The following is a 24,169-nucleotide window of genomic DNA, read 5'->3' as shown; positions in this document are numbered from 1 at the left end:
GAGATGAATCCCACCTTTAGTATTGTCTAAAATGTAAAGTTGAAAGTAAGACCAAACAGGAATGAATAGTACATAACAGAGGCATGGATAAGGAAAATCTTTAAAAGGCCTCTCCTGCTCCATGTCTCTATTTGTTGACCTTATCTGTGCTTTCAGTTTGTAGTCCTCATGAAGTGCTGCTAAAATGTCATTATCCTTGCACATTTGCTGTGCTGTACTTGCTGGGCATCTCCATGTGCCTTTGTCAGCTTAGTTTAAAGACTTTCGCCACACTGTTCCATATTATTAAGGTCCCTCTTTTGTTCTTCTCAGAGAAGGCTGACAGTTATGCAGACGACAGATTTGAGTGTCAGCTACTGTAATACTATGTCTAGATTAAGAGTTCAAAGTTCCATCCATTCACAATTCAGCAGTAGTGGAAGCCTCCTCAGTTTCAAGCTGTGCAAAGCAAATTGAGGAGCCGTGCCACTTAGCAAGTTGGCCTACCAGTAAATACATACTACATAGTGATGGTTCAGACTCTGACACAGACTGGTTGTTTTTTCCATGGAGTTCACCTAAAAGATGGCTGAATAGTCTAGAAAGCTACAGGAAACATTTTTCATCTCCTACTGAAATCTTTTGTATGCTGATAAATTATTAGAAGTAATTTTTTAAATATTTTTTGTATTTTGAAAAGCTATCAGCTTTCCATAACTTTGTAAGAGTGTTTTAGACCAAGAAACATAACTTGAGTGAGATATATGTGATATTTGAAAGCAGGACCTAGCAGCAGAAATGAGTAAAAAATAAATAGCTGGAGGAATTAGTCTCACCCCAAATGTCAGATCACAAATTGTCTTACAGTTTAAGTCTCCAATCATTAGGCTCTCCATCAATTACCTTTGCATTAAAAAAGCCATAGAAGATACACAATTAGTAAAGGAAACCTTAGCTTACTTTTAGTGCTTTAAAGGAAGATATAATATGGTATGCTTCAGCTAGGTCAGAATATTGGTGTCTTTTGGAGTCAATCATCCATGCACTACCAAAAAAGGTATTGAGCAGCACTCATGTTCTGGAGTAGTTTCAGATAGATAAGGATGGATGAAATGATATTTTCATGTATCTGTATTTTATTGAAGGTAGCATGTACATTAAAATATCAGAAAAATACAATTCAATAAGTAAGTTGGGCACAATTAACACACAGTGAGAAACATGAACAGATGTCTGTTCTCCCCTGTCATATGAAAAAGTCATCATGTCCAATCTGAAATTTTCATTGAATGTAAAGAAAACCATAAACATTTGTCTAGAATTTCTGTGACCTTGTTTGAGTTTTGGGGTTTTTTTTGAGACTTTGTATATTTCCATTTGTTTTTCACCTGCTAATATTTCTGTCAGTCTGGGAACACATTTTCAGCTGTGTAGATAATATTAATGATTCTTTCCTGTGTTTTAAGTGTTGAGTGTAAAATTGGATGGGGCTTTGAACAATCTGTTCTAGTGAAATCTGTGCTAGTTATCATGACATGGGAGTTGTAATTAGGTGATTTTTAGGGATCTTTTTGAACATAAACCATTCTGTGGTTCCTAAGAGTCCAACTGAATTCAAAGGTGATATCCACATTTTCAGTGTGGGACATTTTCATTGCTCTTAGGTGCATGACCCTGCATCTAGTCACCAAGTGAATCTTTAATAACAAACGGGGTGACTTTTGCAGATAAGTGTAAAACACAGATTTCCACAGTGCATATTCTATTCCACAAGTGGCTTCCTAATTGTAATATTATCAAAAAGTAATGGAACCGACTTCTCCTAAGTTTATGATGGTGAAGTACATTAAATTCCCATTAAACACATTAAATCATATTTAATTTGCATGGCTTTAATTGCCATGTGTCCTAAACATTCATGTGTGAAGGAGCAGGCAATCATGTGAGCCCTGTCACGAAGGGTTTTGTCCTGAGGGATGTATTTCTGGAATTGCAGTCATTAAAGAAATGATGACTACATGGTTTTAAGCTTGCTATTACTTGCCTACTTTGTGTGATAACCTAAACTAGAAATGTTATAGAATTACAAAGTTTGATCAAGATCTTACAAGATTCTAAAGTTCTTGGCCTTTCTTGCTTGGTTTCATGAGCTGATTTATGAGAGAAAAAAATCAAGTTGCGCTTTATGTTAAAAAAATCTCTTTGAAAAAAATCAGTGTCATTTTCAGTAGTATTTTTTCTGATGTGTGGCACAAAATGCATATGGATTAGCTATATGTATTGCTATTAAACCTTTTGAGTTTGTAGTTTTTCACCTATTTGTTTGTAACCTTGTATATATATAAATGAGACATTAGCTGAAGCTGTCTCTCCTAAAACTCCTATTTAGTTTACCATGTACTTGTATTCTCAACTATGAGGATAAATATGCATATTTTCATATTGAAAAAAAAATGCATCTCTGAATAACTGATGGATGTATTTTTCTTGGAATACTCAGAAGACTGTTTTGTTTTTCTCTGTGTTGTTTGTTCCCTATATTCTGTTTTAATTCAAAATGTTTCCCTTGCTGTAAATATTACAGTGAGTGCTTATCAAAGCATAACTTCAGTTAAGGACACTACAGGTGTCATAAGAAATAATTGAGTTGCAGCTTTAATAAGCAGTACATTTAATGTATCCATACAGCTCAGTAGAAATTGCTCATGATTTTGCTCTGGTGTGTATATAAGCCCAAAGCTTTATGAGCTTTTTCTGTAATTCTTAGCCAGTAGCAGGGATGGGGCAAATTAATTTTCATTTCCAACAGAAGCATTAACTGTGATCACATCCATGTTTTGTGGTTATAGATACATTGTATTTGTGAAAAGAGGTATATGTGAATGAAGTACAAGATCTGACAAAAATAAAGTCTGTACACTGACCCATGTGAATTGATTTAATGTGTCTCAGAAAACTTTGAGATACAAAATCATGCTCACAATGCATTGCATGCTAAATGAAGCCAGTTACTTCCAATTTAAGACTATGTTCCATGCATCTCAAAAGAGCTGCCTCATTTGTTTATTACTTAATCAAATTTTAAGTGTCATTATGAGAAGTGAACATTTATAGATCTAGTGGTTACCTCAGTTTGTGGAGTTTGGGTTGTTGAGGTTTAGGTAGGATTTTTTTTCCTCTTTGGTATGGTTTATCCATATCCAAGAATTGTATTGGGGGGAAAAAAGACCAGCCTGGGTCCATGAAAATGAAAATAAATGTGTTCATCTTTTTACACTGAAAAGCTGTAACACTTATGTGACTTAAGAATCAAGTAAGGAAATAAAAAGTGTTTTTCAGATAGAGCAGTACCCATTTGTACCTAAGAAAAACAGCCAACCCAAATTACAAGACGTTACTTATTTTATAAGGAGCAGTATAATACATACATGAGATTAGCCTCTAGAGAAGATTTTTTTAGTTTAGCAGCTAAATTCTCAGTGTAATGGCAGGTTACTACGTACTAGCAGGCAGGGAGGAGGAGAGGTGGAGATTAAGATGGCAAGTACAGCACTCTGCAAGTGCTAAGGAAGTACTTTGTGTGTTCAGGTGACAAAAGGTTGTGCAGGAAATCTAAATGTGCCAGCCTACTTTTGACCTGATTTCACATGAAGAAATTCTTATGTAGTTGTTTCTTTTTATTTTTTTCTTTTATCTGTTTTATTCCATCTTAAACCTGTGAAATTGCATTTTAAACTTACATTAGGTGGAAGTTTTCATTGTGACTGCAGCCATTAGGCCCAATTCACTAACAAAGAAATGCTAGATATGATAAGAGATGATACTAGTTAGTGATGGATGATACTAGTTTAGCTGTGTAACTTTATTTCATCCCATTTATCTGTGTGTGTAATACAGGTGTTCCTTATACCATCACATTTCATTTTTTGCAAATATTAGTAAAGTGTGCTGTGGAAATGAACCTGCTTTTTGTGGTGATACCTTCCAATTCCTGTAGTTCTCCTCTCCTTTTTATTTGTTGCAAAGCTTGAAACTGTCAATGAAGAAAAGGGAAGGATATCTGGGTAGATGCTTTCTTTAAGATTTGATTTCTGTTCCAGCCTCTGACACAGGCTGTCTGTGTGAGCAGGAGACAATAATTTAAACCAAACTTTCTACAGCTGATCTCTGATTAAGTATATTCATTATTTTGCGCATCAGAGGCTGGGCTTTTGGAAATGCTGAGCATTCTCACAGCAAAAGTTCCTAGAAAGTCTATATGACCTATGCAATGCTAAACACTTAGAAAAATTTGGCCTGTAGGCATCCCAAATTAATAAGTACTAAATCTCATAGTTACTTAATCTCTCCTCTGTAAAATGGGGTAATACAATATCTTCATTCTTCCTGTCAAAGAAATTGTTTATGAATCTTTTGCATGCTGTAGTGATGAACATTGCAGAAAAACACATGAGAAAAATATGATGCTGATTTTCAAGAGAGATAAATTACAGGAAGCCATGCCTGAAGTAATGGCATTAAACACCACTGAGTGAAGTTTCAGATTGTGAGAAGGAAGGAGTTTGTGGGTATTAAATTAAGAACTGTATCATAAGGTCTACATAAAGGGGGCTGAAATATGACTTCATGACCAACCTTTTACTTCTGAACTCATGAGCACTTTATTTTGTGGCCTGCATATTCTTGTCATAGGGTGTTGTGGGCATGTGGAATTACACAAAAAAATGTGCACATTATTAATCTTTCAGATATATTATGTTGTCATACTAATTCATTCCTAATGTGTAGAGAGTACTTAACATATTGAATAAGAGATGTACTGAGATCCATGTTCCCTCCTATCAATGGCATGAAAGACTTTGGACCTTCAAATTTTAGTAATGTATGTCTGTTCAGCATTGTGCTTTATTTTTGTGTATATGTATTTCCATAAAATCAATTTTTGCTAGATGGACAAGTGGTTCAATTCCTGGTAGTCTTTATTTACTCTAAATTGCATATGCATACCATTACTACATTTTGAGTTAGAAAAGCTGAACTTTAATAAAAGATGAAGAGAAAACTTCTGAAAAGCTATATTAAATATTAGAGAGTCAAAAGCTTAGATATATTTCACATGAATAAAACTTACTGGAGAATATATTTATATTTATCTGTATATTCACATTTAGCTTGGTGCTTTGCAAAACACCTTTCCTAAGGTCTAGATTTAAATAATTATGAAAATAAAGATATTTCATAGACATGGAGTACTTCACTTGTTGATACTAGTTCCTTTGTCAAAGTTAGCTGGGTTATTTTTGTTCTTTCATGGCTGCATAGCAGGTTTTAAAAATTTTCTATTCATTTTATGTTTTTTCAGCTGTCGTGACTGGTTGTCTTGTACCATTCCCCTTGAGTGTATGTGTGTATTTATTATTTTAAACAATAACATTATATGTCCAGATAGGGGTCCCATTAACTTTCTATTTCACTAGAAATTGGCAAAATTTTGCATCCAAGGGTTTAGTTTCATAAGTGATATTTTTGTTGTTATTGAGCAGTGGCTGAAGGTTTTTTTCCTTTTCACCATATTGTGAATTTGTCACCACTTTGCATGACAGAGCAAGCAAACAGCAATGCTCAGCTTCACACTTCACATTTCTGAGAGGACTTTGTGTAGTCTATAATTAAAGCAAAAAGATAAGAAAACAGATGTAAGCACTTAGATTATGTGATTATAGGCAGAGGCATTTGACTGTCTCAAACTAAAGTTTTTGTAAAACGCATGTGAAACTGTTATTTGATTGGAAATATCAAGGAAGAAGGGCTTAAAATTTCCTTGCAGCCTTTCCTAAATAGTGGGTCCCCTATAACAGAATCAAATAAAGCTAATTTGGAAGATTCAGCTAAAATTAATATAAACTTATTGTTTTGTTGGTTTTGTTCTTGTTTCACTGAGCAGTATATTAATCAATCCTGGAAACCACGTCAAGATTCAAGAAGGTACCTTAGGATTCTTCATTGCAAGTGATGCCAAAGAAGTAAAAAGGTAATTTCAATGTTTTTATCTTTGAATAGAAACAAATATACTTAATTTTAGTTTTTTTCTTTACATGTAAATTCTTCACCTAATTTTCATTATCATCTGTTTAAAAATTCAGAGGGGGTGTTGAGTTGTTACTCCTGAACCACCTATGTGCATGTAGTTTTCCTAACTATTGTCCTAAGTACCAAGGAACTGAAATTTGCAGCAGATATGAAAGGAAATAAAGAGACTGGGTTTTTGAGTCCTCCTAGAAAATGTGAAATATTTTCATTTGTTTTCTCTATACTTATTGTGTCTCAGAGGAATTACTATGAGAGAGGAGGACAAGGATGACGCTTCTGTTAGATTCTGGTTTAGAGGAGTTGTTATCTACACAGACTTTAGCAAATTCTTGATGCGAGTTAGCTGCTGTGTTTATTCTGTAATTGCATTAGCAAAATAATATTTATGTTCTTGTCATTTTCCTTTAATGGAACTGCAGACTCCACAGCCTCATAATAACAAATCAAACTACAAAAGTGCATTATATCCATTGCAGCCAACTTCACAGGCTCAATGAACCTGGGCGTGCTAGATTTGGGGTGAAGGAAAAGGAGTTTTATGATATTGTGTTGAGGACCAAATATAATTCTTGTTTGTTAGGATTATAGTATGCTTGGAAGGAACAAAAGACCAATGTGATAAAATAATTTTTCAAAGAAAAATATTCAGTGTCCCTATAATTAAAAAAGAAAAAAATTAATATTTGCAGCTGAGTGTTTCCTCATTATTTGTATCTTTGTTATGAGTCATGCAATCAGATTTTTACTGCTGTTCTCCATGAGTTTGGTATTTTAACTAAATCCTATACTTAAAATGATAAAGTATTCAAATGATACTCTTCATTAAGTTCCAACCTTTTTTGGATTAAATACAGTGAAATAATACCTAACAATGCCTACTTGCCCTGCATATATAAAGAAAGTCAAAACACCAAAACAGTGAAATTGGAGAACTTGACTTCTACTTTTCTTGAAAGAACTGAGGTAGATTTTGGCTAGGTGAAATGTACAGAACAGGACAGCGGTGCTCCTGTCCCGTCACATCTCCAGCACCATCTCTGGAGCCTGTGCATCCTGCACTGCCTCAGGGACTCTGCCTTGCAGCATCCTGTTCCTTTCCTCTCTGCTGCTTTTCTCCACTTGAACATCCAGAACTGTCTGCACATTGCTTTACTGAGCTGCTAGTTTTCTTTCATTTATAAGGCATTTTACACTTTGCAATGAACTTTTTCTCAGACTAAGTAAAATGGCATAATATTTTAACTGCTAAGATTAGGGAGAAGTTAACTGTTATAAAGGCGTTTAGACAAATTTTTCACATCATTCATCTGCCTCATTACATTTGATAGTGAGCATGAAACAGGATTTCCAGTTCAGTCTGGCTTTTGGCAGAAGGCAATGTTTAGAAATACTCTGCCTCCCTTGCCACGTTTCTTAGCTGCTCTGTGCAAAGCAAATGGTTATCAGATGTGTTTCTACTAACAAAGCCAATTATGAAAAGTGTTAATTTCACCCTTTGAGCTATCAATCAGACTCAGAAATATGTTCTAAAATTGAGATCTTTTAGAGGGGAAAAATTATTTTACAATAAAGCATAATTAAACATGTTTTATACCTGAAATGCAAATTAAATTATTCTGGCTTTGTTAATGAAGACATTTCAACCCCCTTAAGCTAAAGTTATTCATATTTATATATCCCACAATGAGATATAACCTACAATGTTCAATTACTCTTTCTGTTAGAATAATTTTTGCATTTTTAGAAGAATATTTTCCCATAAGAAGCAATTACACCTACAAACAGTTATGCCTAGGTAAATAGCTTCACATAAAATGTTGACTGTTTAAATATAATACAAACTACCTGAATTGCATCTTCATTGTTCCTTGCTAATTTACATGTTAACACAAGTGCCAAAAATCCACATTCTTCAAATCCACTTAATTTACCCCAGTTATCTAGAATAATTTTATTACAGCAATAACTTCAGGTATTTATTCTTTACTTTGGACATGGGATTGAAGGTACCCTTTAGGACAATTGTGCTGCAGTGAACTTCAGAAACATGGTCTCTAGCAATGGTTCATGTTGTGAAGTTTTTGTGATGGACTATTTGTGGTAGTTGATTCTTGTTTAATAAAGGGGCTTTACAGCTGGACTGGAGAGAAATTTTAAAAATTTGAGGCAGTTTTCTCCTCCTGGCTTCCATCTTGACATTTACTCATGGTTTGAAAAGCACTTTCTTCTCATTTCCTTGGAAGTAGTTGATTTTCTTTTTGGTGGAATGTGAATATCTTGAAGACCAGAAACTTTCTGCAGCAAAGTATACGTGCTCAGAGAAGATGTTTTCCTTTTACATTTTGCATCTTGGAAATACTAAGGCAATTTCACAGCCTGAAAGAGTAATCTTCCTGTGAGTTTCTTAGAGAAATAAAGTGTGCTAGGTTTAGGACTTACATATTCCATTGGTAGTTTCATGTTATATTGATTTTAGAAATGTTAATAGCATTCAGTGAGGTCTCCCTGCAATTTCAATTTGTATTTGAACCAATATGAAGCATTGATGTGGTTCATCTCTTCTATGCTAGACCTGCTGTCTTTCTCATGATGGGTCACTTAACTACCAGTATAGTTCCACCTGCAGTGGCCGTGCTATAATTAATCTAGAAGAAATAGTAGTGATCATCCTGGCTGCAGGGGCAAAGGCTGTGTTTAATCAGAGGCTGTATATAAATATTGGTTTGGTTTTGTGTTTTTTTATATTTTGGACTGTAGATAGTTTTGTTTCAGTGGCCTCCTAATTGTTATAGCAATCTAATGTTCTCATACTGTCCCCAAAATGTATGGGTGTCATCTGAAAATTTGCTGAGGGTGCACTTGATGCCTCTGTCTGTGTCATTAATGAAGGTATTAAATAACACTGGTCCCAGTACAGATCCTCGAGAGACATCAGTTGTAACTAGTGCCTGGTGGGACTGTGAGCCATTGATCATTACCCACTGAATGTGGCCATTCAACCACTTCCTAATCCACCCATGGAATCCATCACTCCAGTTTGGACAGAAGGATGAGGAGGGGGATCATGTCAAAGGCTTTACAGAAGTCTGGATAAATGACATCTGTAGTACTTCCCTGTCTGCTGATGTGGTCAGTCCATCACAGCTGGTTGGTCAGGCAGGATTTTCCTTGGTGAAGCTGTCCTCCCTGTCTTGAATGACCTCCCTGTCCTCCATGTCCCTCAGCACAGCTTCTGGGAGGATTTGTTACACGACCTTTCAGGCACAGAGGTGAGGCTGGCAAGCCAATAAGGTCATTGTTTCCACCCCTGTTTAAGATCAACATGCAGTGTTGATCATACAGTAATGATCAAATGTCCTAGCTGAAAAATTTGCACAGGGTGCTAGACAGTCTTTTAAAAAAAACACCCTGGTAGCTGATGAAAACAAAAAGTCCTTTTTGTGATTAAGTTCATTAGATGCTCTTTTTTCTAAGATGAACAACAAATAAACTAATACGCTGTGGCATAGTTGTCATACATTCTTCCAATTACTTTTCAAATAAAAGTGTATTAAAGGAAATACTAATTTGGAGCTTATTGTTGAAAGTAATGGTCTTGCAGCAAATATTTCCTACTTTCAATGTCCAAACCTTTGCAAAGATTAAAGTAAATTAGCATTGGTGCGTTTCCTTAATTGGTCACTGCAACAAGATGAAATATAGGACTAATTTCATTTATAAGGATTAAGAAATGTGTCAGTTTTTCCATTCTGTCTCTCCAGGGCATATTTTTACTGCAAGGCCTGTCATGATGACATCACAGATCCCAAAAGGATAAAAAAATGTGGCTGCAAACGGCGTAAGTAATATTTCTATCCCTCCCTTCCTCTCCTCTTCATGAACTGTTCAGCCCTGAAGAATACCTGTACATGCATTTACATGTTTTACACAGTGGTACAGAAAGGCTAAGAAATAAATGCACACCAATGTAGGAAGTGCTATTTGAGTTTCTGAAGTCCATATGTTTTTGTTACATTTCACACCACTCACACCTGTGTCTTCATTAAAAAGTAAATTAAAGACCAATGCTAACAAAAACTGAAGAAGTCAAGCTAAATTTAACTGTGGAGATTTCTGAGTTAAGAATTAGCCAACAGTGAAGTTTTTCTCTCATTCATAACATGCAGATTCTGCAAGAGAAGAAACTAGGGAATTATATTTTATCATATAGCTATTGAATTTTTTTTTCTTTTTAAATAAATAAACAGTTTTAGTGGAGGAAAGGGTTGTCTGGAAGAAATTAAATATTAGCACCTCTTACATATATCCATTTAGCTGTAATGCTAATATTAAGTTTAGTTAGGGTCTTAAACTGTTTGGACAGTTTTTAGTGAAGAAATGAGTGTTTCAATGGAGATGAGACTTTGCATCTGAATTTCTATAAATATGTAGCAATCAGCGTTTTACCCATATATACTTTGAAAGGACCTTTTTCAGGAGCTATCACAACCACACTTTGACCAAAGATGTGCTTGACCCATGCATATTTGTAATACCAATAGCAAAATTATTTAGGAATCAATTTCTCATTGAATATATAAATATTTATGTGCATTCCATGGCATTCTGCCATGAAAAAGATAGTTCAGTTTAAAAGTATTGATTAAGTAAATTGAGAGATCTCAGAAGGGCTTGATCATACCTATTTTACCATTACTTTTAAAAGGGGAAAAGCTCTCTTATTTATAGCTTCAGTCTGCTATAAAGAAAGCTCTCTTATGTATAGCTTCAGCTATCAGTGCACTGTTATAGAGGATGGAAGAAAGCCTAAGCTAAACATTCTCTGCCTTTTGGAGTACCTGAAATGGATGAAGTCTTGAAGATCATTTTCAAAAGAAAAAAATTTTTTGCTGGAGATTTTTAAAAAAACTCCTGTCCTCCAAAACACCACGAGTGTGGAACAATAGTATGATAGGGAGAAAGCAGCTGGAACTGACAGAAAATGGTATTTATCTTCCCAGTAGCCACAAGGAGAGCAAAGCACATGGAAAGCATGCCTGATGTGGAAGGAATGTATGCATTGCCTAACATATTGGAAAAAAATTGTTCAAGAACAGTTTATCCATGTGAGAATGTGACCTTTGAACTGCTGCCAAAGCCAATGAGTCTGCTGAGTAAGTTGTGGTAAAGCCAGTTACAGATGCCTCAGGGGTCTGTGACTCTCATGAAATCTTTTTTCAAAATTACTCAACAGTTAAAGAGAAATATGTTACCTGCTTAATTTTATCTGGTTCTGTCAGGAAAAAAAAAACAAAACCAAAAAAACTATTTTATTTCTATTTTCCTCTATACTCCTCCTTCACATGGTGTATGCTTTTTAAACATGTCCCACTTAAAAATTTAATAAATCCCAAAGATCTCTCAGTTTAACATGAGACCTACACTTTTCCTTGTCATCTACTAGAAGATAGGAATCAGGAACTCACATTATAAAGGTTAAGAGCCCTTTATTTTTATACAGTAATGAGAATCAAGGTAACCTTCTCAGTACTTTGAAACCTGGGAGAAAAAAGGGTATGACCCAGCCAACACAATGTATATTAGCAGCAGTAAAGCCTTGGAGAGGCAAGAGTAACAATTTGTGTAAGTAGCAGTTGGAAGGGTTACAAATGGCATGGTCACACATATCAGTCCAATAAATGAAAGTTGGTTGGGCAGATGAGCAAACAAACTGAGTTAGGGAGGCAGAAGGAGGAGGTGGCTCTCAGAGGTGGTGCAGTGAGCACTGAGCACTAAGGAGGGAATCCTCTGAGTCAGCTGAAGAATAATGGTCAGTGAGAGTAACATGTTAAATTTCCCTTTCATCGTCTCCCCTCTCCTCAGTCTGCCCTCTCTCCTGCTGTTTCTTAGACACACAGGGGTCACAGATACCACAATAGCAGGCAGCCTGTAGAAGAGTTGAGAAGAGCCTTCAATGAGGAGCATGCTCACAAGTATTATAAATAAGGCAATTGCTTTTCTTTTAAAGAGCTGTCAGAAAAATTAATGAAATGAAAAATTTCAGTAGTAATTAGTGATTTTTGTTTCTCAAATTTTGTTGACAATTTTGCAATCCCTTTTATGGGACCTGCTTTTTGTGTTTGGGTTTGTTTTTAAGGTAAGTCTTTAGTGCAAAATCTTATTCACATAAAATGTTTTAGCTTTCGAATCACTAATCACTTTTGAAAAGGCTTAGGTATGTTATCCATCTGCAAATGATGAAAATCATTGGTCTTAAAAATGCAATTCTAACCAAAGCAAAGCATAAATTGAGAAAACTTTCTCCCTGTTGGGTTAGAAAACTATCAACTATTATGTCAACATGTAATACATCACTATGCCAATTTGATTTTTGACACTGCATGCACATGCATCTATATAGTTCTATATGACAAATACATGCTTTAATGAGCGAGTAGCATGGTAATTAGAGGCAGCTAAATGTGGAAAATATGTAAGATGAAAGGAAAGGTTGTATATAAAAATATTGACACATTCAGGTGAATTAGATGTGAAAGAAATGGAAAACTTAATTATGGTGGCTCTAATTCATGCAGTTTCCCATAATACTTAATTCACATTCTTGAATAATGCATCTGAGGTTGCACTTCAGTTTAGACACTTTCTGAATATTAGCTTGGGGTATTGTTGGGGTCTAAACGTGAGTCTGACCTACATAGCCATTTGTCCAAACTCGTTAGGCCTAATATTAATAATTCAGGGCAGATCAGTACATTTCTACAAGGCCAAGGATAATTCATGTAATCCTGCTTTCCTTTTGCAGTTTCTTTGCCATCCCTTTTTCCTTACCCATCCCACTCCCTGAATAACACATAAATGCTGATGGCATATTGTCCAAAGAAATACTTGTGTGGAAATTTTATTCACAGAATGTTAATTTTTTTTAATGTTTTCAATCTCTTTCCTATTCCACTTAACTGTAGTTTTTGCAGCAAGAGGCCAAATATATGTATATATTTGTATAAAATGCTGCCACGTTGGGATGAAATCTCTAAACTGGATGACCTGTTCCTCCTGTTTCTTTCATTTTGTACAACAGCTATGGTCTAATTCTCTATATATTTTTTCCAGTGACAGTGCTTGCTGTGAACGGTGGGGGTTGAACCCCAGAGGGGACAAATCATGTGTACATTGATGTGTTTGAAGGAATTTCTTGTAATCTATGACAATTGACAAACTTTTGATTTATTTTTCCTCTTGCTGCCTTGGAACACGGCCCCTACTATATTTTAACTGCACACTGATAGTGATCTATTGTGAGTAAAAATGGGTTCCCTGTAGCCCAGAGTGCGGTCCAACCTGTCTTTCTCTAGCAGAGAGTATTTTTGTTCAGTATTTTGGTTCTTTTCTTTATTTATGTTGCATGTAGCAGTGACGTCATACCCACAAGTTTCTCATTGTTCCCACCAATGGAGATTAGGGTGACGTTGAAGAAAATACAGCAGTTTTCCCTTCTTCCACCTATTTGCCCTTTTTTTCTACAAGCTTATTTTTAACCCTAAATGAAAATTAGATCTTGGCAATAGTATTTCCTTGAAATTATTCTAGGGGTATCTCATGAATTTTTAGGGATATTGGTTAGGCTGGGGTAATTGCCACTATAGCACTCTTTGCCGGGTTAAATACAATTCATCTGTCAGGTCCCTGTTTAGGTTTTCCGTACTTTGTCCTTTCCATTGCACAGTTGACACAAAGAGTAGCACAGCACTTTTACTGTCCTTACCCAACTTTTTTCTCCCCAATGACAGAAAAAAGTGTTATGGGAGAAAGCCAGACAATTAATTAAAAGTGTGATTTTTTAATGTATAAACCCAGAGATACCTTCAACAGGAAACAAGCTGCAGTGATTATTTTCCTGAGCTTGCTGGTTTTGACACTACTTACATAAGTAGACACACACTGATTTTCCAGGGCCTTAGCTGTAAAGTTTTACAGTATTATTATATCTAGAATATGAGCTTTATGGACCACTTCATGTCAATCCAGGTCATATCACCTGAAAGTGTGCAGGATCTTTGAAGGCTCTCATCAGCCACTTTGTGTGTACACTCATGGTAAATACAGCATTTGGGACATGGAAAGAATTTGCTCTTAGAAAACAAGTGCTGCAAAGAAATGCACTGGTTATAGGGCAGTGTTGGGGTTATATGGGCTTGTTCTTTTGAAGAGCTAGGGGGATCTCATGGCTGCAGTGCTGCGTTGCTGTGTCAGATTGAGGCTGTAACTTTACTGTGTAACTGCAGCTATTCTAAATAAAGGAGGCCTCAACGTGCAACTTCAACATTTTACCAGATATTCTGAATTTATTGTGTGGAAACACCTCAGGTCTTAATCAGGACTGAGATATTTTCCCCCTCTCAGCTATACACACTGTAGGATCTTGCAAAGAATGAAGGAATAATTTATGCTCTTGATGAAGAAGGCTCTGGCCTTCTTGAAATTATGGTGGCCTGCATCATCATTATTTGCTATTTATTTTATTGTGGAGCCTGAAAACTACACTGAAGGATTGAGATCCTGTTGTGGAAGAAAATATTCAAGGATAGAACAGAAATTTCTTCAAACATCTATTTTTAGCCAATAGAATGACACAGCAAAAAGATGTAGCAGCAGGAAAAAGCAGATTGTGAAACTGGTCAGCGTGATAAGAATCAGCAGTAAAACAAATAAATTCTATAGGTGAAATGGTGAATCCTATTGACTTTGAGGCAAAATACTAGAAGTAATCTGGATTTATCTGAAGCAATCTGTTTATTTAAAATATGTTCTTATGTTGAGACCTTTGTGAACTAAAGAAATTCATTTAAATTGTAATAAATAAGTAAAGCAGTTCTTCATGCTGTGAAAGAGCTAGAGAAAAAAAAAGGTCATGTAGTTTTGCTTTTTTTTTTTCCATTTCCCCAATAGCTTAAGTTTGTTTAGAAAAGTAGTTTCCTTTGAGAGTGCACTGGCTGAGAGTCTTCTGTAAGGTAATGAAGGAAAGGTCATGATCAGATTTGAAAATTAAAATTAATTGGTCTATAAATATGCTATTACATCAAAACTTGAGTCATTCTTATATCTACTAAAATAGGGCAAGATGACCACTCAGATCTCCTGCTGTTTTTTCAGTTTTGACACAGAACAGCACTTTGTGAATTGGAGCAAACAAGTAACCAGTTGTCATTGATGGCAAAAATTGCAAGAGAGTGAGCAAGCTCACTTGCTAGTCTTGACATTGACTTGGAAAATTTAAATAATGGAGAGATAAATTTTCCTGTTGTGTTAAGGTGAATAAATTCTCTCCAACAGGCTAAGGTACTGCTGTATTTTTCAGGAAACTGAAACTGTGCTGGGGGAAGTCCTGTCTGTGTGTCAGTCTCATGATGCTAAGCAGCATTGCTGGCAGGCGATCACTCCAGCCTGGTCGCCTTTAATGCTGATGATTTTTCACTCACAGTTTGGATCATGAGAACTTGACGAATTGAAATAACAGTGTGCATTTCAATTCTGAAGTGTCTTGGGACCTTTTTGTACCTTTTTGTACCCCGGGGTGGTCAGGAAGGCTCCCGTTCCTGCTCCAGAGCAGCTGCTGCCTGAGAGAGATCCACTAGATGTCCTCGGAGCTCCACCCGGGCTGCGCTGAGGAGCAGCTCCAGCGCAGGGGGCACAGCCCGGGGCTTGCGAAAAATCAGGGGAGAAGAAGGAATACTTTGTTCTGCTTTCTTTAAAGAAAGAAAAAAAATTAAAAAAAAAAAAAAAGGAAAAAGATAAAGGAGCTGTTCCTTGACATTTTAGGTAGAGAATAATCTGCAGTTTCCTTTGCTTATTTTTGCAGCTGGAAATATTTCCCATTACTGTTCGTGAACTCTAAGTAACACTTCAGATCCAGACAATCTACACATTTTAACTGTACTTTTTGACTTTTTGAGATCAGAAGTAAGGTCCTGTGAGAAGCTTAGACATCTGGGGAGCTATTCTTTCTTTTATAGAAAGGAAGGCTACTACCTTCTGAGAAAAATTGCATCTGGAATTTTCTAGAAGTATTTATTTACTTTCTAAGCAATTGAAAGAAACTTTGCTCTCCTTTTGCTCTTAATGAGTAGTTCATATGTGCCTTGTTTTGTAAATTATTTAGGCAGTCTTAACTTAGTGTCCATAAAAACTTCCCCTGATATTTTTACTGATTAGTTTTACAAATATTGTGTGATTGTCATCATATAAAGTACAAGGATCTGTCTTCTCCTTTTTTTCCCTATTTATTATACAATTGAAAATAGGAAAGTAGTTTCCTTTATGTCCCAACTTTTGTTTTCACCAGTATCAAATTACAATTCTATTCAACATTCATAACACATCTAGGAATAGAAATAATTGATTTTTATGCAGGTCCTACAGGTGTCAAAAAAATTTAACACACACACACAGAGGCTGTTCTTAAGGTCCCCCTGTCTCTCTGATGATTCCCATTTTCTGTTAATGTTTATGGAAGTTTTATAGAAAATGGTATGTGTGTGGCTGAACCATTTAAAATCATTTCTGTGCTGTCTTTGACCTTGTCACTAGTCATCCCTACTAATAATGCGTGTTTTGTTTTATTTGAAATAAGTATTGTATTTGGTGTGAATGTAACTGACTGTATAAAAGGAATGAAGAGTAACAGCATGTTTTCTTTCCAAAAGTTATTGCTCTGATATGCAGTTGCTTATATACTTGTTAAAATCCTTGTGGCAAGTCCTTTCTGCTGCTTATATTTCCAGGTCCAGGCCTGTTTCCTGCATGATAATGATGTGAAATATTCAAGTGATGCATGATCTCCAGAACAACTGACAATAATAGTTAAAAACAGTCCCTGAAGGGTATTGCTTTTGAGAAACGCCATCATGTCCTTCCCCTATTGAAGAGAAGGCCTTAAATTTCCAACTTTATTGGTTTAATTCTGATGAAAATGGTACAAAAAGTTTTCCTTCCTAGCCTTCTTTGCCCTTAAGGATGATTTCTTTTTAATTTCCATAAATTTGTCCTCTCCTGTTATTGACTGTTGACAAGACATGGCCAGAAGTAAATGAAAACCAGGGACTGTTACTAACCAATGATGTAGCAGTTGGGAATTTCTGAGCAGTGTGTTTTGCTAAAGCATTTGATTAGAAAAAGTCCTTCAAAACAGCTATAATTACAGCAAAATGGGCCTGCTTTTTTAACCTCTCCTACTGTCAGTGTGTTGCACAAATACCCTTTATTTTTCTTTAATTTCCTTAAAAAATAAGAAAGTAGGCATACTGGAAAGACTGTTACACTTTTGGTAACCTATTTCACTTTTCTTTTACTGTCCAACTTTTCAACTTTAAAGAATGTGTTGGGAAGAGTTAGAGGGAAAACATGGGAAAATGCTGTTTTGAATTTTCTGTGTAGTTTGAATGTGTATGCATCAAAAGCTGCAGTGGAAACCTTCTTACTAAAAGCCAAGCTCTGAGGAATGATGTACTATGCAATGAACAAGCCTGATGCTGCATGATGAATTTATGAACAGCTGTAAGATAACTCTACTAGGATGCTAAAAGAACATGGCATCAGTCATGTGAGCAAAGTTTTAGAGGAATGGGGTCGCTGCTGAAGAGATCACTCATTCATCTCCCTCAATGCCTGTTTTCACAATCATAATGTTACCCTTGCTTGACAAGTATACTGTATGGCAAGCCATCAAGGCCTTAGAACAGGACTTGACCCATCTGAGTGATTTCAATCCCTCTTTCCTGGTGACTGTGGGATTAAGAAACTGGAAAAAAAAATTCTTTTAAATTTAATGTCATTACCATAAAGCAAAAAAGACATCCTAAACTGAAGATACAGGCCAGAGAAACATTACCTTTTTTCTGCATTTGCTTTTAAGGTTCTGTTTTTGCCTGTCAGTGTTGTTTTGTTTTTAGTATAATTGAGTCAGTTCAATCTAAACCATTACCAAAAGTTGGTTCAGTGCAGCATGTGAAACAATCTAAATGGCCTTTGGATTCCTTGAGACATAAACATGCCTGATTCTGATAACATGCAAAATTCCAGGATGGTAATTATACATGAATTAATAAATAGGATGCTCTATATTTCTAGAAATACATAACAAGGACATTTAGATGACTGAAAGATAAAGATGTTCTGTCTGACCTGGCACTTGTTTTGGAACTAGCACCTAATTCTAAATTCAGTTATTTTTTTCTTGATTGACTTTTGAATCCAGAGCAGAAGCCATGCCAATGATTGGCTCAGCATGTTTCAGTGGACCAATGCTCTGTGTGCTTTTGGTGATGCCTTATTTGTGAACTGAACTTAATGTTGAGCATATTTACCATTTTTAGTTTTGTCTCCTATATGGGCAAATTTTGGTATTCTGTCAAGAGTTAATTTGAATTCCTGAAGATAAAATGTAAGCAAAATTAATTTTTTGGAGAATTTTATTAATATCTTGTAACTCTTTAATAATGTATAATTAATTGCAGTAAAGGTGGTCCTTGGCACAGTTTAATACCAAAAAATTATTATAATACATTTAAGAATAAATATATTTATATATATGTGTGTATGTATAATGCATATGTGTGTATGAGTGTGTGTATGTAAGAAAGCATTTGTATGTGTGTTTCTGTGTGTGTATACATACATACATATATTTATATATGAAGAAATCTCTGATTTTTACAGGAAACAGGATAGGCTAAAATACCTAATAGACTATTGACTTTTGTTTTCATTTTAATCCAATGGTATTAATTGTGCCAAGGGAAAAGCATATTCCTCTTATTCTGTGCTTTTACTGTGTTCTATTTTGATCCAAACACTTGACTGTAAACAGTAATTTTTCCCCATGACTGCGGTCACCCTCTAAGACTGAGCAGAAATAAAGAGCAATTAATCTTTTGCCCTACTTTTAATGTACAGCCAAAGTGTTATCAATAATCTCATTGCATTTTTTTTTCCTGGGTCAAGACTGTTAACATTAACTAAGGCCTGTATTAAATCCCTTAAATTACCTTCCAGCTGCCTTGTTATATCTATAACCTTGCCATTAACCTGCTGCTCTTCCTCTCCTCCCATCCAACACATGGTTATAGCCAAGATGTCCATCTACAAGAGAATGAGACTGGCATGTTGTTTTGATTGCGGACGCTCTGAGCGTGACTGCTCTTGCATGTCAGGCAGTGTACATAGTAACATGGACACCCTTGAGAGAGCCTTCCCACTTTCTTCTGTCTCTGTTAATGATTGCTCCACCAGTTTACGTGCCTGTAAGTTTTAACACCAACACATGCTGTTCCATGTTTGTGGTGTCTGTGGTATCATCCCTGTCTTGTGTCGTGCATTGTAGTTCTGTGAGTTTTTACTGGGCTGATGCTTTTTCAAGAAATCAACCCCAAATTTGATCACAGCTCTGTATTTATATTTCTGTTTTTATTTTTAATGCAAAAAAATGTAAATCATTATTTTGCTTTATGTGCTCTTTATGAAGCATCCTCTTGCAATAGCCTTCAGGACCTTGGTAGTGCAGTATGGTGACATCTTTTCTCTTTAATTCATACAATACAAATTGTCATTAATTAAGCAATAAGTGCTTTGGTGGAGGACCAGACCTTTGTCTAAATCTTTGACTGATGCCAAGTGGGTACCTCTAATAATACTGGCACTAGAGCATCATACAATGGACAGTGAATATTTATTCATAGTAGATGGAATTCTATTCTATGCTGCTACTTTTGCCTTTAGTTTTGTTTGTAACTTCATTCTCAGTAAAACAAGATCTTCCATCTAATACAGAAGCCACAGAAATGTTTGTACTTTTTGTAAAATAGGTTATTCTTTTTGTAGCGCCTTTTTAGAAAAACTAGGCTGGTGCAAATCCCTGGTACAAATGTTTTGAAATTAAATGTGGAGTCTGTTCCATAGGACAGTAACATTCTGGAATGTGCCCTGAAAGCTCTTTTGAAAGATCAGAGTTGAGAGGGAAAAGACAGAGAAGCTAGAACAATTCTGCATGGCCATTAATTATTCGGACAAGCTGTAGGGATTCCAAAGCTTGGATTATCAGTGCGATGTCATCAACTGAGGAAGATTGTTAAATGGTTTTTTTGTGTGTTTGTTTGTTTCATTTTCTTGTCCTCTCTAGTCATTCTTAACAGGCAAAATTATATCTTGGGACAGGAGCTGTTTTCCTTTCCCTACCCAAATGGCAAAGGAAAGCTATAAACTTATTCAGCTACAGCTATGAGAATAGATTGAAATTTTGGTCAGGAAGCATGTCCATTTTCCAAGGCAAGTCATTTTGGACAGAAGTGCCTTCTGCTATGAAGACTAATGTAGATTTTAGATTATGCACCTGGTTGTCTTTTGGTACCATATTGCAGTATGTAGCCCAAGTGGTGAATGATTTTGCTTTAACTATTTTGACTTATGAACTATTTTTCCAGTCACAAATATAAAAATTCTATAATTGTTACATTTCTTTTGTCTGAAGACCATATTAATTAAAAATATTCTCATAGGATTTCTTGGAGATTTTACCAAAAATAATCTCTCTCTGTGTATAAGCACTCTGAACATCCTGGCAATCTACTTGCTTGCAACTCATGTATCACCATAAGGTGGATGGTTCCTAGTTTTAAGTCTTGTTGTAAATCACAGGACTTAAAAATAGGATAAACACAGTTTTATCCTTTAATGAGAAATTTATCAGGGTAAAATGTAGTAAAGCATACTTTGTTAAGAAAAGCAAACAAGAAACGTTCCTGTATTGAGAATTGCTGCAGGCAGTTTTTTGTACAGTGTAACAGCCTCAGTAACACCGTGCCTAGTAGAGTTTGTAGGGTACAGACTGGTACAGAGAGTTTGTGGCTGGGCCCTGGCACTGGTGTTAACAGCAACCAGATTAGGATAAATTAATATGTCCCCTGCAAGTGGGTAAAATTTCTGCCATTAGCACTGTTTGGCAAGGAAAGAAAAACTAATTTGTAGGTTTACCATAGCTTTCAAGTCCACTTAAGACTCTACAGAGGCAGATAAAGTAAACATTTTTGATTGTGTTGCCTGCTGAGCCAAAACCCTCCACAATAATGGTATTATTTCCAACAAAAGCCAGAGCTTTTTTGGGAAACATGTTAGAGCTATGTTATATTTTGAAGGATAAGTGATATTGACAGCTTTGAGGATTTTTAGCATCGTATCCTTCATGGGCCTTTTCCCCCCTTCATCACTCCCTCAAATCAAAAGAGATCTCAGTCTTCCCCTTGTGAGGCGAGTCACCTTTGACTGTTAATAATAAGTACGAAAATCAATACCAATTCACACGCTTTGCAAAGCAGCATAAGCCTTTCTTTTCCAATTAAAATATATATATGCACGCAACATTGCACTGGCAGGGCTTCAATAGAAATCAGTGTGTTTTCTTTGCAGCGCACAGGGGTCGGACGATGCCCATCTTGACAGAGCTAGTTAGCTCAGAGAATGGTGGGGAGAGTCAGCTTTTCATTAAATATGAGCAGATGTGAAATGTAGAGTGTTTGACAATTAGAAATGGCAGCAGCAGGGCCCCAGAATCAAAGTGAGGTCAGATTGGTGGATCAGATTACCTCTCTTACATTCTTTAGTTGTTCTGAAAATCATTTTAAATTAGTGTCAGTGGAGCCATGATGGGTTTTGCCCTTTGTCTTTTATGCTACGACTGTATTGTTTCCCCAGACACTCATTAAAGGTCATTATACTATTACAGGGCTTGCTTTGGTCGTGGTGCCCCAGTTGAGTTGGTCTGCTTCCACAATTGCTTAATGTACTTCTTTCTTTCCTATTTTTTTTTTTTAACTTTTGATTATAAAAGCGGGCTTTTTTCCAAGGTAAATAAAATCACAGACCATTGTATGGAGCTTCTTGAAACAATGTGTAGGTTTTGTAAGAATTAGTGCTGTTTCTAAAAATTGCATGTTGAGTAGAAGATGTCAATTTACATATTTGGTGGTGTACACAGGATTTAATCTTCTAATTGCATAATCTGCAGAGAAAGTAACACTTGCAGTGTATTTTCCACTGTGAATGAGTGTCTCTGTTATTATAATGTTTCTACTTTCAGCAAAGGAAAATTGGTATTATGATTAGGTATAATTACATTAAAACAGCTTTTGAGTTTATAGGCTGTTTTCTGGAAAAATATACTGATAGTTTTTCTAAATGTAAGGAAAGAGAATTTTAAGTCTTTTTTTTTTGGTATCTACCATTTTACAAGTTTAGCTGTACTTGGTAGATTGCTACATGAATAGCAAATGAGCAAATGGTCCAACTACTTCTTGCATTGGAGACTCAAGTCACAGTGAAGAGAAGCACTTAGCCACTGAAAAACCTGGGGTGGTTTATGCACTGAAATTATGTTATTAGCAAGTGTGATGTTTCTACTTAGGTCTGTGCCAAGTCTTGGGGGGTGCCATTCAAATGATTAATTGATACAGACAGAATCTTAACCTGAACCATTTATTTTCTGTGTTTCTCCATCACCATATGGCTGTGCTTTTCAGGAACATGAAAAGTTCATGTTCCTAAAGGAAACCTTTCCTAAAGTTGTTGCTGCACCCACTGCCATGGGAAACTAAATTTTCAAGGATATTCTTGATATTAGGCCCAGACATATCTAATTAAACTCATAAGAAAATGTTCTTTGGTATGCTCTGGTAGTTCTGAGAAGCTTTATGGGAAGACTTTTGCTTTGGTGAATATAAAGGATATCTGGAGACAAAAGAAAAGAATAGTTATTGCTACATTTTGAATTTAGGGTTCAGCCCAGACTCTTAGATATGTAACATGGAAAGACCTTGCTTAGAAAAGTTGGAAAAAGTGTAACTTTTGAAAGAAGCAAAGCATGTATCTACCTCTGTGCCAGACCAAGTTTAAAGCCATATATTCCGTATAATCTTCTAGTGTCAGCACATGTTTTATTCTGTACAAACTAGTTAGCTGCTGAATCTTTCTCAAAGGACCAAAAATCACGTTCTCCAAGGTTAGGTGAACGTTTTGGGTACCAAGGTTGGTAAACTACTGAAACTATAACTGGTGATGGGACGGACCGTATCAAGTTAGGTCAAGAAAAGCTCCAGTTTCATCATTGACCTGTTACTTCAGACCCTGCCTGTGTGTCTTTACAACTGAAAAAGCCAAATTCTATACTGAGAATTGAAATTATGTAGAACTCACTGATTTATCCAGGGAGATGGATGTATAACAGATATTGATCAGTGTATCTAAAACTCATCAGTTGTATAAATATGCTTGGGCTTTTCTAAATGGGTTGACAATTATTAAGTCCCAGGTTCTTGAAATACTGGCTGAAAAGCCAGAATATTCTATTTCTCCTAGAATGTGAGAGAGCATCCTCTCATTTCTACAGAGGATGTGTCCTCTGCTTTTCTAACCTATTACTTCTCTAGTCCTGCTGTAGTAGCCAAGAGAAGTCAAGCAGCTGCCATGCATGAGCTGAGCTGCAGGAAGGACAGGTATGTGACCTCTCAGGAGATAACTTTCAGTGCTAGAATTTTCCGTTCACCCTTTAGAAACAATGGGTTTCTATTCACAGGATGTATGTACCACCTTGTGGTAGCTAGAGACTATGAGATGCTCATCCAGCTCTGAATGTCATCACATTTACATTGCATTTATAATGCTCTGATTATGACAGGGTGAGGTAGTACCACTGCTCTCTCCCTCTACACACATTTTCTGAGCTGTGAGACTTCTGCAGTGGCCACAGGAGGGAAGTGGGTCTGTTTGCTTGGAAATCTTACTTTTGCATATGCTGCATAAATCCTTTCTCTTTGTGGTCACACTGTCTCATCTTTGTCCAGCACAAAAACCCAATAATATGCTTTTAATGTTTTGAGGAAGAAGAAGAGATTGAGGGAATAAATAGGCAACTGGGTCTTGGAAATAAAAACAATTGGGAAAGACAGATGCTATCAAGACTTTCTGAATGGCATAAGGTCCTAAACAAATGATTATAAACGGATTGTTGTGGTTTTTACAGCTTACTTCTGTGGAATGACCCCATCTCTGTGTACTGGAC

At 36.0% G+C, this 24,169-nt stretch overlaps 1 protein-coding gene across 30 annotated transcripts in view; it reads left to right on the top strand.

The window, feature by feature from the left end:
• Window positions 1-24,169, top strand: part of KCNMA1 (potassium calcium-activated channel subfamily M alpha 1) — a 411,073-nt gene that overhangs the window by 295,997 nt on the left and 90,907 nt on the right. For 16 of the 30 annotated variants that reach the window (XM_064717021.1, XM_064717019.1, XM_064717018.1 and 13 more), the window contains 3 exons: window positions 5,924-6,010; window positions 9,831-9,907; window positions 19,191-19,364. In XM_064717021.1, coding sequence (XP_064573091.1) covers window positions 5,924-6,010; window positions 9,831-9,907; window positions 19,191-19,364 — 338 coding nt within the window. Of the gene's footprint in view, window positions 1-5,923; window positions 6,011-9,830; window positions 9,908-11,069; window positions 11,223-13,355; window positions 13,365-19,190; window positions 19,365-24,169 lie in introns of all 30 variants that reach the window. The other 14 variants (XM_064717035.1, XM_064717034.1, XM_064717033.1 and 11 more) reach the window with 3 other exon arrangements.

Source organism: Zonotrichia leucophrys, chromosome 6 (assembly GCF_028769735.1).
Source record: "Zonotrichia leucophrys gambelii isolate GWCS_2022_RI chromosome 6, RI_Zleu_2.0, whole genome shotgun sequence".
NCBI lineage: Eukaryota > Metazoa > Chordata > Aves > Passeriformes > Passerellidae > Zonotrichia > Zonotrichia leucophrys.
Note: the sequence above shows the minus strand (reverse complement) of the source record. Positions and strands in the feature narration are given on the sequence as shown.